We start from the raw sequence: 13,330 nt of genomic DNA on the forward strand, positions 1-13,330 counted from the left end.
GAGTCAAAAAAGAGTTGGTTTGAAGGACTGTACGATAAGTCTCCCTGGTTCACCACTCTGATATCCTCTCTAGCAGGCCCTCTAGTCCTCTTGTTTTTAATCTTAACTTTAGGGCCCTGTATACTTAATCGGCTGGTCCAATTCGTAAAGGATCGGCTATCTGTAGTTCAGGCACTAGTCCTCACCAGTCAATACCAGGCATTAAGAACCCAGGACCCCGATATGTTATGATGAGTGAAAGATTCCCCTCATATGTCAAAGAAAAAGGGAGGAATGAAAAACCTAGGTGCCATGAGGCCACCTGATAGGAATGCCTGACAAGAGGTCAAGCATTGAGAAACTAGCTTATCAGAAAAACAGGACGTAGTGGTCAAGCCATCTGCATCTGGCAATCCCCGGGGCTCGATACCAGGAAATCAGATCTGTACCATAAGTCACCCACCCAGAATTTAGCAACTTAACTTCCTCATGCTTTATACTCGTTTGAATGGGCCAATAACCATGCTTCTGCTTCTGTACCCCGCTTCTGCTCTATAAAAGTGCCAAAACCCAGCATGGGGGCGCGCAAGTCCTCCGAGGAGACTTTGTGCCCACAGGTACCTGTGTACTAAATAAACCTCTTGCTGTTGCAACCCGAAGGCTGACTTGTCCTTGGTGGTTTCACTCTTACACTCTAACTTGAAAAAATTTCTGATTTTATTGACAATGTTTTGTTTATATGAATTTAGCATGAAGTTCTTCTTTTCTATGCCTATGATTCAGACTTGGTCTTTTCTTAAGTGTTTCATAGGTTTTGAATGTTGTGTTCACATTTTCTTTTAAGTCTATCTTTGTCATTATCTGCATGTTGTCCTTTACTTACCTTCAAGCGCTGATGCTCTGTCCTGCCCTTGATCTGTTTTATTCCATAGAGTGTTTTCTGTGACTTACAAATTTTCATTTCCAGTATTTCCAATTTTTTTAATGTGTCTTTCTTTTTACTGAATCCTACTTTCATATCCTGTATTGACTTATTTACTTCTTGGAATTCATCCAGGTATTTTCATCTCTTTAAATTTCTTTAAAATTTTGTGTCTGAGGTGCATGTGTGTGGTATATGTACATGTGTGCAGAGGTTAGAGCAGGATGTTGGCTATCCTCCCCTAGCACTCTGCCTTGCTTCTCTGAGGCAAAGTCTCTTGATGAACCTAGAGCTCACATTCAGTTAGGTTGGCAGCTTCAAGCCCAGTGATTCTCCTGTCTCTGCCTCCCTCAATGCCAGAGTTACAGATGTGCATAGAACCACACTCAGCTTTTTATACTGATCCTGTGATCTGAACTCTATTCCTCATGCTTGAACAGCAAGTGCCCTTAACTGCCCAGCCATTTCCACAGTCCCCTTTCTTTGTCTGGGATTTCATCTTTCATTGAAAGACATTACTGTGTATATTAGTTACTTTTCTGTTGCTGTGATAGAAACACTGACCCAAGCAATTTATAGAAGGAAGGGGTTTTTTGAGCTTATGGTTCCAGGGGAATTATAGTCCTTTCAAGGCAGGGAGGCATGATGGCTGGAGGTGGCTGGAGCAGGAGCAGCAGAAGCTAAGCTCTCACATCATCATGCAGGCAGAGGAAGCAAGAGTACAACTAGAGATCCAGCAAGGCTTAAGAACTCTCTAAGCCCACCCCCAGTGACATGCTTCCTCCAGGATAGCCACACCTTCTAAAACCTCCCAAAACAGTGCCACCATCTGGGCACAAAATGTCCAAATATTTGGAGCCTATGGGGGACATTTTCATTCAAACCACCACACTGTGTGACTAGTGATTATTGGAGAGGTCATGCTGCTTTGGTTTTTCCATGTTTCTTACGTTTGTGTGTCTGTGTGTGTGCATGTGTTTGTGTGTGTGTGTGTTGGAACTCATGTATTTGGGACTAGGTCATTGGTAGGATTATTTTTAAAAATTTATCATTATTCTTTGAGTGGAAGTGCTTACAATTTTCAAATGGGAGTAGGAGCTGGGCATGGTGGCACATGACTCTAATCCCAGCACTCCAGAGGCAGAGGCTGGTAGAGCTCTGAGATCAAGGCCATCCTGTTCTATACAGAAAGTTGTAGGCCAGCTGGGGCTACAGGGAGACCCTGTCTCAAAAAAAATTAGGGCTGAAGTGTCATTCTTCTCTGCTGGGCTGTTGCCCTGAACTAAGTCCCCAATATTCACCTGAAAGAATACTAAATGCTGTCTTTCAAAACAATGACTATGAAAGGCAGACCTACTATGAACATATACTACTAGTCCAATAACAATCACCCTTTAGGCTCCAATCATTTTAGGAGGTAAAGGAACATGGAGTACACTATTCACTAAGATATCAGTTACTATGGTTATAAGTGGAAAGCAAAATAGCAGAATAAGACTAGTAGTCAGAAAAACAAGTACAGGGAGAAAAGTAAACACAAGGGGGAACAATAGGAACAAGGGGCAAGGGATGAGGCACTTTTGGCTAAAGGTGGAATGAAAAGCGAAAGAAAAATGACAAATTATTTAGAAGAGTCCCAGGCATCAGGAGGCTTAGACACCAAGACAGTTCAAACAAAGGTAGCTTATGCCCTTTGGAAAGTCTATGAACAGGAGAAAGAAAAATTTAAAAAGAGGAAGAGAGAGAAAGGGAAGGAGGGAGAGAGGGGAGGAAAGAGGGAGGGACAAAGAGAAAGAGGTAATGAAGAAGGGAGAGAGTGAACTAGACAGAGCTGGTCTGCTAAATTGAGATATTCCATAAATAAAAGGTGTGGAGGCTGTTGTCTGATTGATGGTTGCAGCCTGGATTCTCTTGGCATTTTTTCCTAAAAGAGGAAGAACTGGTGGGGGTGTGGAGGCTATTGTCTGATTGTTGGCTACAGCCTGGATTCTCTTGGCATTCTTTCCCAAGCTGCCAGTGGCCTCTTACACTTGTGGGCAGATTTTTGAAAGGCCAGGTCACACATGCTGTCCCATCAGTGGGTGGTCCTTCATGGAAGGGGCCACATGCTAATCACACTCCTTCAGTAGTTAGGCTGTGAAGCTGGAATCATAGATGTTGGTCCTGTCAGTGGGCATTATGTCTGTTCATCGGTTAGGTCTCAGACACTGTCATACCTCTGGATGGTCCTCTGGAATCTGGTTGCTAATGCTGCCTTTCCCTGGGCTGTTCTTCCTCATGTTAGGTGGGTCATTTGGAATCTGTGTCTATGTTCTCTTCCTGTAGGCTCTGGTTCTGATCCAAGTTTCTTTCCTGAGGTCTAGAGGTATTCTGCTGGCCAGGTTTCAACATACAGTCCTGTGATGATTGCTTTCAGTTTCCTAAGAGTGTGGTTCACAAAGGGTCTGGGGCTACCAAGCTGCCAGCTCAGTAGACATCTTTTTAAAACAGTGCCCCACAGTTGCCCTGTTGGGTCCTGCAGGGCATTTTCCTGATATTTCTCCTGCCTCTGTTGCTATTGGGCACAACTTTGCCTTCCTTCTTCCTCCAACTCCCCTTTTCCCAAGATATCTGTGACTAAGAGTACCGTCCTGGTTTCCTGAGGCCTTCTAGCTTCAATGTGGCTGTAGTCCCTTCCTCTCAGAGATGGTGGGCCTCCCTAGGCCACACCAATCACTTTAGGACCATCTCTGTACTTTTATTTACTGTTCTGTTTTTTAAGGTTTCCTATTTTACTTTGCTCTTCCAGCAAAATGCCTTTTTCTTTCTACTTTACAGAGCAATTGGGCAATTCTGGATATGGAAGCACACTGGCAAACAGACTTGGAGGATACAAACCAGAGTTCTAATAATGGGCAATGATTTAACATCCAACGATATTCCCTCAAACTTTGCCACAGCCAAAGTCCAAGAAGACAAGGTAGGTCATTACAGTATCTAAATGCCTAAAGCAGAATTGATTTGGACCAAGGTAGTACAGACAGTCCAAACAGATGAGGGAGAGCTTTAAATAATCCCACAAGGATACTTTAGAGGAGTCCAGCGTCCATCATTTAGTCAGTAGTGATTTGGATAAGGCCAAGACTTTACAGTTGTCCAACAGAACTTTGATATGTAAAGAGTGCTATTATTCTACTACTCAAAACTACTTTTTACAAAACAATTTAAAAACACTGATATAACTCAGTTATTAAGATTTACTTTCTTCAATAAGGAAAAAAATTTATAAATTTCCTAGGCATACATTCTTTAGATCTTTAAGAGAAAATAACACCACCTTCCTCCTACTTTAAGAGAAAGAAAATTGAAATTTGTCATCTGGGTTAAATAATCTAAAAAAGGGTTTTCAGGAGATAGTTAAGTGAGATATATTTAGTAACACAACTGCTAAGAGGTAGCAATATACTTATAGGTAAAAGATCATAAGGATGCAAATATTAACCAGGTTTTTATCCAGAACTAAAAATCCAGTCTCAAGAGACACAAAAGGAAAATAATTCCAAAGGGACATGACTAGAATGAGATTCTCATTAAATGGCTGGGCTGACTCAAACTATTAACAGTTGGAAAGTGAATGATTCCGAAGTACAGGGTGGGAAGGAGGTGAGTGAAAATAGGCCGTGTCCCCTTCCCAGGAGAACGTGACCTTCTAGGGCCCCTACTCAGAACTTCACTTTAAAAAATTTTTAATTTTATGTGTATTTGCCTGCATGTGTATAAGCGCACCCACGTCGTGCAATGCCCATACTGGATATGGTGGTTTTGGCTTGATATTATCAGGTTATGGTGTGCTTTTAATGTATACTTGACAATATTTTAATTAGGTTTTGATTTTTTTCTATTTCCTTGATTCCCCTACCTTTTAGGGAGTCCTTTATCTTGAACCTTATCTTCAGTGTATTTCATTTTCTCTCAAAACTTTTTGCTTTTTCACCTTTTTAAAAAGTCTTTATTTTCAACTTGCCATTTGTTATAAGGCATTATTTATTGTATGTGTGTGTGCGTGTGTGTGTGTGTGCCTGAGTACATACATGCATGTGAAACTTGTTCTAGCTTATATTCCTTCTGGTGTATTTGTCATTTCTTAGTTTTTTTATTTACTTTTGGAACTATACAACCCATTTCGGAGTTTTCCTACTAATGGTCTATGCTTATTTGAAAATATTTGTTTCTTTTTCTTGAAATTTATTTTTTATTTTTTTTAAAAAAATTTTAATTATTTTTTTATGTGTATGTGTGTATTGCCTGTGTTCAGGTAAGTGCACCTGTGTTGTGCAATACCCGCAGAAGACAGAAGAGGCTGTCGGATCCCTTGGAACTGGGGTTACAGACAGTTGTTAGCTGCCATGTGGGTTGCTGGGATTTGAAGCCGGGTCTTCTGCAAGAACAACCAGTGTTCTTAACCACTGAGCCATCTCTCCAGCCCCTTGAAATTTATTTTTAATTCTATTTGTATAAATGTTTTGCATGCATGTAAAGAATACCATGTCATGCAATGAACACGGAGGCCAGAAGAGGGCATGAGACACTTTGGAACTGGAGTTACAGTTATTAGACAGCATGTGTGTGCTGGGAGCTAAACCCAGGTTCTCTGGAAGAGCAGCTAGTGCTCTTAATCACTGAGCCATTTCTCCAGCTCCAAAATTATTTTCTTAACGTTAAGACAGAATTTCCATGTTTGATGCCAACCTGGACTACACACAGGAAACATGCACCTGATGAACACTAAATTGATACAAACAAATGAGGAACTGCGAAGCAGAAAGACCACTGCTTCAGAAAGTGAAATCAGAAAATTAGAATTTTTTTCTGTCTGTAACTGTGTGCTACACCTAGATGAAAAAACAAAACAAAAAAAAACAAACAAAAAACCAAAATTCCCCTATCAGAGTTTTCTCCTCTGATTCACAGAAGGAAAAGAAACTGTGAACAATGTACATATGACCCGAGTACAGTGACCTCTCCCTTGGGTTTACAGATGTCAATTTACCGTGCACGTCACACATTTTCAGATTATAGCCTGAGATCAGACAGGAAAGGAAAAGGAGTCTCCCTGTAGCCCCAGCTGTCCTGGAACTCACTATGTAGACCAGGCTGGCCTTGAACTCACAGAGATCCACTTGCCTCTGCCTCCCAAGCACTGGGATTAAAGACGTGCGCCACCACGCCTGGCTTGGAAAAGGAGTATTTTAAACATAGATGTGATAAGCTCCTTAAAGCCCTAAATGAGAAGTTTTGGAATTAGAGATTTAAGTTAGCAAAACATTTCAGAGTGAAGGCTCGGCTGGAGAACATGAAATATTAAGGAAGTTGTGCATAGCTGAAGGCCTACTGAATGAAAAGTCACTGAAAGAAATCACTGAAGTCCCATTTTCTAAATGAACTAAAGATTAAAACAAAAACTGGGGTTTGACATTTTACTACAGAACTGTGATTTTTTCTAAATCATGGGTCTACATATTTTCTAGACTTGACTTGCAGCTACATGAGCAGCAACAGTCATCAGAAATCTGGTATTTGAATACCTGGCGTTGAATATAAATTGCGCTGAAAGAATTACACTTTTAGAACAGCATGGTTTACCATGGAACTCACGAGCTAACATTTGAATCGATGGCTAGGGAGCAATGGTGAGTCACTCATAGCATGGATCAAGCCCTGTTTCCTTCCTGGCTCCATACGATGGCAAAAGAAGCCAGTTTCAGGACTGGGGAATATGGGTATGCTGCTCAAGCTACATTCAAGCCTCAGCACCTACAGACAAAAGCTGGGTATGTGTCTGTAACAACAGAGCTGAGGGGACAGAAAGAGAGAACATGGGGGGCAGATGCAGAAGAATCATTGAGGCTTCCTGGCTGCCTGCCTAGCTCCAGGTTCAGTGAGAGGCCCTGCCTGAAAGGAGTGAAATGGAGAAAGAGGAGGCCATCGTCCTGCGGTTATCTGTGCATATACGTGGACACACATTCACACACAACACACACACACACATGCATGTGTGAGTCATACAACACACACACATACACACGAGTCAGTTTCATCAAAGAATGTGCTTAAAAGCTTGGTAAAACTTTTGAGTATGTAACCCTTTAGCATTTTTTATGAAGAATATGAAATATTCAATGTTATTTCTGCATACAGAGGAACACTGTCTCTAGAACAGTACTTGTGTAATATTTTTATTTTTATTTTATGTGTATGAGTGTAGTCCGCATGCATGTAAGTGCACCCCTGTCCTGCAATGCCTGAGGAGGTCAGAAGAGGGTGTTGGATCCCCTGGAACTGGAGTTAGAATGCTTGTTAGCCGCCATGCCGGTGGGAATCAAATCCAGGTTCTCTGCAAGAGCAGTCAGTGCTCTTAACCACTGAGCCATCTCTCCAGCCCCCTGTGCAATCCTTTTAAATTTTATGCTCAAATACCTATTCTTTGGTATAGTTTTAGTTGAAACAATGATTGACAAACTATACTTATTTGGGTATTTTTTTCATTGAATAAAAATGAAATTTATTACTATAAGGAAAAAAAATTGATGTCCATGCTAAAAATCAAACCATACACAGGGTTGAAATGAGCTCTTTTAACTTCTCAGAGGCAGAACTAGGTTTCTCTGATCTGAAATTCATACACTGGGGATTCATATTTAAGGGAAATAATATAAATACAATATTAATTACAAAGTGACTATGTAGAGTGTGTGTGGGAACACAACAAATTCCTGGAGAGTTGGAAATCATTTTTCCAGAGATCTCATTTTTTACTGAAATCAGCTTCTTCTCTGCACCCATAGCCCACTCCCAGAAGTTCCTGCACTTAAATGGTCCCATGAAAGGGAAGGAGTCTGAAGCTAAGTTTCATTAGTTGCACAAAAATTCATTTATACTTTACTGTGTCCATTAGAGCATGGCACATCTCATACCTCTCTATATGACCTTCATATGGCCTCCTATCAGTCCTTGAAAGATTGTCTTTTCTCACCGCAATGCCATTTTTTCACAAAATGTCAATCTATGTTTTTAGGATTATTCTGTTCCTCTGGTATATCTTTCTATCATAAATATCTCATGATTTTAATTAATGTTTATTACCATGTGTCAAATTTATTATTTTAATTCCTCCAGCTGTGTTTCCCGACTTCACCATTGAGTTTGACTCTTTCTGGCCCTTACAGCACCTATTTGCATTTTCAACTTAGTAAAAGCTAAGCTTTGCTGGGTTTTTTGATAGGGATTATGTTTCATTATAAGTTAACATCTTTACATCTCTCATCTTTAATTTTTAAAACTATGTATTTGATACGCAAGTAGAAAAATTAATGGACTCTCCAAGCCATGGATGATATTGTAATCGGCAGACATGAGGTTGAATACTTAGCACATCTTTTACCTGTACTTGTAGCTTCCACGGAGAAGCCAGCTGCTCAGCCAGGAACAAAGCAGGTGCTGTTCTCCTAGCTTTCTGGCATGATTTCTCAGAGGAGAGCTGAGAGGTGGCAGGAAGAGCACTACACAACCCAGAGAATGAGGAGTAGGAAACCTATGATGATGCTTAGAGGAAAGATTGACAAAGGGGATGCAGCACAGTTTTCCTAGTTAGTGTGTGCGGTCTAACTCCTAAGTAGAGTCCTAGCAATGCAAAGATGTCTGCAGCTACAAGAATCACCTTTAAGACTTGCTTATCTCTCAATATTTTTCACAAACACAACACTCATGACTCTATGAACCCCCATCCTTATAATATTGTACTTGACTTGAGCTGAATAATGGGCACTTTTAGTATGTATGTGAACCCACAAAATGGGTAATAATGGGTAAATATGTTTTAGGTTAACCTTTCAAATGGTCCATAAGTGACCTCTCAATGGAATGGCAGTTTTGTATGGATCATTTTTTCTCTGTGAAACTGTAAAAAATTTGAATTTTTAAAAAAGCACTGATCAAAAGAAATGTGCTTCTCTGGATTAAATTAGCCAGTGTTGCATGTTAAGATGACATTATGAATTAAAATCTCACATTTGTATTTGAACTCATTTGTATTATTTTTACTTGAATGTCAAACTGTATGACTCAATTTTTCCCAAGCCAACTTGGATGTGTTCTGTATGAGTCTGACAAGCCTAGTTTTACAACCAATGGAGTCAACTGTTTGATAACAGAAAGTATTTATGTATAGAGCTATTTATTTAAAATACAATGTACTTAAACTTCTTTTAAGATACTCAGTTTAACAAGACCAACAAAATCCATCCTTAAGGTACATCTCTTAAAATATATATAAATAGATAATTAACAGTACTTAGTAGAAGAGCTAGACTTACTGTCAAATGTTTGAATTTTAGATATTGAAGGCAGAAACAAGAGAACACATCATCATTTTTGTTAAGAAAATGGCTGTGTAGATCTTTTAACTAGACTGAAGATAATATATAGCATTGTGATAGGTAAGTGCAGGTTTTAACAGTTAAGTGTAGAAATACAAATGTAGCACTGAACGAAAGGTTTACAATTACACCTGCATTTCCCTCATCCTATTCTGTCTCCCACCTTGATGAGTGAGGGTGAGGCCTGCATATCTGTACCCCCATAATTCAGGTTCTGATGCCTAATCCTCAAAGTGATGGCCTCTGGACAGAGCGTATATGGGAGGTGAACAGTGTCCTCAGAAGAGGTTTCAGAGAGAGAGCTCTGTCCCTTTCTGCCATGTAATAACAAGCAAAAATATTCATCAAAGTACAATACACATGTATGAAAATGTTATAATGAAGCCATTATTTTGGGTGAAGAAATATGCATGTTAGTGATCCAGGAAGATGTTAACAGACAACCAAACATGCCAGCACTTTGAGTACAGACTTCCCAGCTTCCAGAACTAGAAGTACATTTGTTTTATTATTGGCTCAGTTTATGATACTTTCCTTAGAATGGAGACTTACTTTCCTCTGATACACTTGGAGAAAATGGACCTGCTCAAGCAGGGACTCCTGAGGCTCCTCGTTCACATTCACATCTCCAATTCACACCTCCAGTGTACCCAGAATGTACCAGCTCTCACCAGCTTCACTGCTAATACTCACCATCTCTAGCTCTGAGATGTGTCCTAAAGTGTTTATTCCCTCAGTTGTTTACTCACGACCCACTGAACAACCACTGGTGGGAAACCAGTTTTAGCAGACACTGCTCTGGGAACTTTGGTACACAAATTGCCCTTACCATCTTTACTACAGGAATATCTTTACCCATTCTCAATCAGGATGGGTACACTGTGCCAGGACGAACTGCCAAGGCAATAAACAGAGTAAATAGGGCAAAATAATTCGTATTATTAGGTAAGAAAGCATTTCTCCAATTTCATTACTACGTTTCAATAAAATATTCCTATTATCCCAAATTGAGATATTTATAGTTTTGATCAGCTGTACATTAATAATAGTAAAATGATTTCACATTTTAAACATTATAGTTACAATAAATCTACATACATTCTCCCCACAAGTAAGTATGATAAAAAATAAACTTTCATACTACATAAGAATTCTGTAGCTGTTTCTCAACAGGTTATTAACGTTCGGGGCTGTTTAAATTGCTGGCTGGGAAGTTCTGTGCAATGTAGCGTCTTTGGCTTCTTCCCACTAGACACCAGTAGCACCCCACTCCCCAGGCTATTACAGCAGAAGTGTCTCCAAACAGTGGAATATAAAACTTCAGTCATAAAAAGAGATGAATGGTATCAACACACTATGATCTTGGGCTGACAAGATGGCTCAGTAAGTAAGGGAACTTGCTACCAACCCAACAACCAGAGTTCCTTTGATCCCTGGAACCCATGTGGTAGGGGAAGAGAACCAACTTGTGCCAGATTTCCTCTCCACACACATGCCCCATGAAACCCATGTGCCCCTACACACAAATAGGTAAAAAAAAAACCCACTATAGTCTTTAATTCTACTAGGTATATTTATAACAATGACAGCCACACTGGAAATTGCACATTGCCACTATTTGAAATAATGATCGAGTACTTTAGCTGGCAGTTTATGATCCATTAGTTGAAAGCATCTTATAGTTTACAGGAAAGGTGAGACATGCACATTAACATGTACTGATCTTTTCTAATCTCTGATTTCTCATGTAGTTCTAAAACATTTTTTTTTGTGAAGAAAGTATTGTATTAAACTCTTGAAAACTATTATCATGTCTAGAAAACGTACATGATCTAGAAAATGAACATCAGACAGCTGTGGTGGTACATGTCTCTAAATCCTTGCCTGGCACTTACAATGAAGCAGGAAGATCACAAGTTTCAGGCCAGCCTGGGCTACATGGCAAAGCTGTCTCATGTTGCCATTCCCGACCTCCCCCCAAATTCAGAGCTGTTAAACAAATGTAAACCAGTTTGATGCAAAGCAAATGTGTTGTTTTGCAAAATGCAACTTGCACAGAACAGTAGTCTTGTTTATTTACACTGCTCAAACCATGGCAATACAACACTAAGACTATCACAAGAATAGTTTAAGAATCCAAAATCCTTTTCCACAGTGTCTCCTTAATCCCTTTAGTTCTCACTTAAGTCTCTGATGCCCCAATTCTCAGCTTAATCAGTCAAGAATGCCAATCATAAGTCCTGACTGTAAATATAAAACTTAAGCCAGGAGTGGTGTTACACGCCTTTAATCCCAGCACTCAGAAGGCAGAGGCAGGTGGATCTCTGTGAGTTCAAGCCAGCCTGGTCTACACAGTGAGTTCCACGCCAAACAAAACAAACAAACAAATACTTAATGAAGTCCTTTTATTATTTTGTCAACTCTACATGTTACCTAGTACTAAACAGGTCTATGAAGCATACAGAAAAGGCACCACAGACAATACACCACAGCTTAGTAGTAACTCGCTTAGCTGACAGCTCAGCAGCAGTACGGCAAGGAACTACACAGTTCAGGTCTCCAGACTGCTCATTCCAAATACTTCAGAGGAAACCTTCATTGGAGTTTTCGCTTACATAACTCTGTTGTATGAATTTAGGGGGTGACTGAAGGGCAAATTAAATCAAATTCCAGCCAAAGGCCGCACGAAATGCTCATTTGTATCAAACTTTCAATCACTTTTACAAACTTTAGAAGACTGACATCTTAAAACCTGTCTGTACACCGCAGTATCACGTGACGATTGCTTCTGTGTTGAGCATATTTGCTAAGATGTTTTCCAGAGTTTGAACTCCTATATCACAAAACACAAAACATGAATGATAGCAGTGCTCTACCAGAGGACGGGTCTACACGCTACCATCACATACAGAAGATAAAGGGAAGTGACTGACAATCTAGGATGCCCAATTCTCATTAAGTTTCTGGTAAGAGCTGATCTTCACGGCATCTTACTATGGTTTTGCTCATCTGGTAACCACTAAAATGAACTCGGTGAAGGCATATCAGACACAAACCAGGAACCACTGTGATGGGACCGCAGTCTCGCCTCACTCGGTGCTACAGTAGACGGTGCTCTACTGGGACACCTTGGGAGGTTCCGCGGCGCCTAGACTCTCTGAAACTTAAACCGCGGTAACGGCTCGGCGCAGCCGCGTTTGTACCTGTCGGGTGGGGCTCTGGGACCAGCAGGCAGAGAGCCGCACCAGGTCGCCACGGCAACCACCGCAGCCCCAGCCATCCCCAGGGACACGGAACGGAGGGAAGCGGCCTAGGGCAGGCGGGAGACGGCGGCCGCCGCTTCCTGGTGCTCAGCGCTCCTTCCCCAAGCCAACACCGGCTCTTCCCCTGCGTTCTCGGCAAACCTAAGGCTCAGCTCCAAGGAAACGCCAGCCCGGTACTACTCGGGCTTTTTCCTGCGTTTCCCCCGAAGACCGGGATCTGGCCGAGGGCCCGCGAGCGTAAAGGGGGCGCGGGAGGAGGGGAGCAATCTGGGCCTTGCACTCGACCTCACCCCGCCCAGGCGCGCGCCACACCATATAAGGACTGGAGAAAGCGGCCCCGCCCCCCCCTTCCCCAGGGGTTCGGCTCCGCTCTCCCTCTGCCCGACCAATTGCGATCAGGCTCCGCCTCTTTACCCTAACCACGCCCCCAGGCCCCGCCCCTCCCTCTGCCCCGCCCGCAACCGTTAGGCCCCGCCCCGTACCCTAGCCCCGCCTCTAGACTCCTCCCCTCCGTTCCGCCCCCACGCTTGGGCTCCGCCCCCGAGCCGTGCGGGAAGGGGTGCCCTCTCCCTTTAGAGGACCTTTCCACAGGGCCCACCGGCTCGGCCCGCAAAGTCCGACAGTCACAGCGTATAACCGTCAGTGATGGTCCCCGCCTGCGGAGATCCGCGAGGGGCGGTCGGTACTCGGGCTCCGCCTCCCCGGCAGCCCCGCGAGCCCGCGCCTACGGTTCCCGGCGGCGCGCTCGCCCC

The 13,330-nt window shown here is 42.1% G+C and overlaps 1 protein-coding gene across 1 annotated transcript in view; it reads left to right on the plus strand.

Moving 5' to 3' along the window:
* The window catches only part of LOC108490542, a 19,171-nt gene extending 6,174 nt beyond the window's left edge, over positions 1-12,997 (plus strand). Inside the window, 1 exon segment of the mRNA XM_029560837.1 lies at positions 12,507-12,997. Coding sequence (XP_029416697.1) covers positions 12,507-12,997 — 491 coding nt within the window.
* The last annotated feature ends 333 nt before the right edge of the window (positions 12,998-13,330 follow it).

Source organism: Nannospalax galili, unplaced genomic scaffold (assembly GCF_000622305.1).
Source record: "Nannospalax galili isolate Female #2095 unplaced genomic scaffold, S.galili_v1.0 scaffold352, whole genome shotgun sequence".
NCBI classification, from domain to species: Eukaryota; Metazoa; Chordata; class Mammalia; order Rodentia; family Spalacidae; genus Nannospalax; species Nannospalax galili.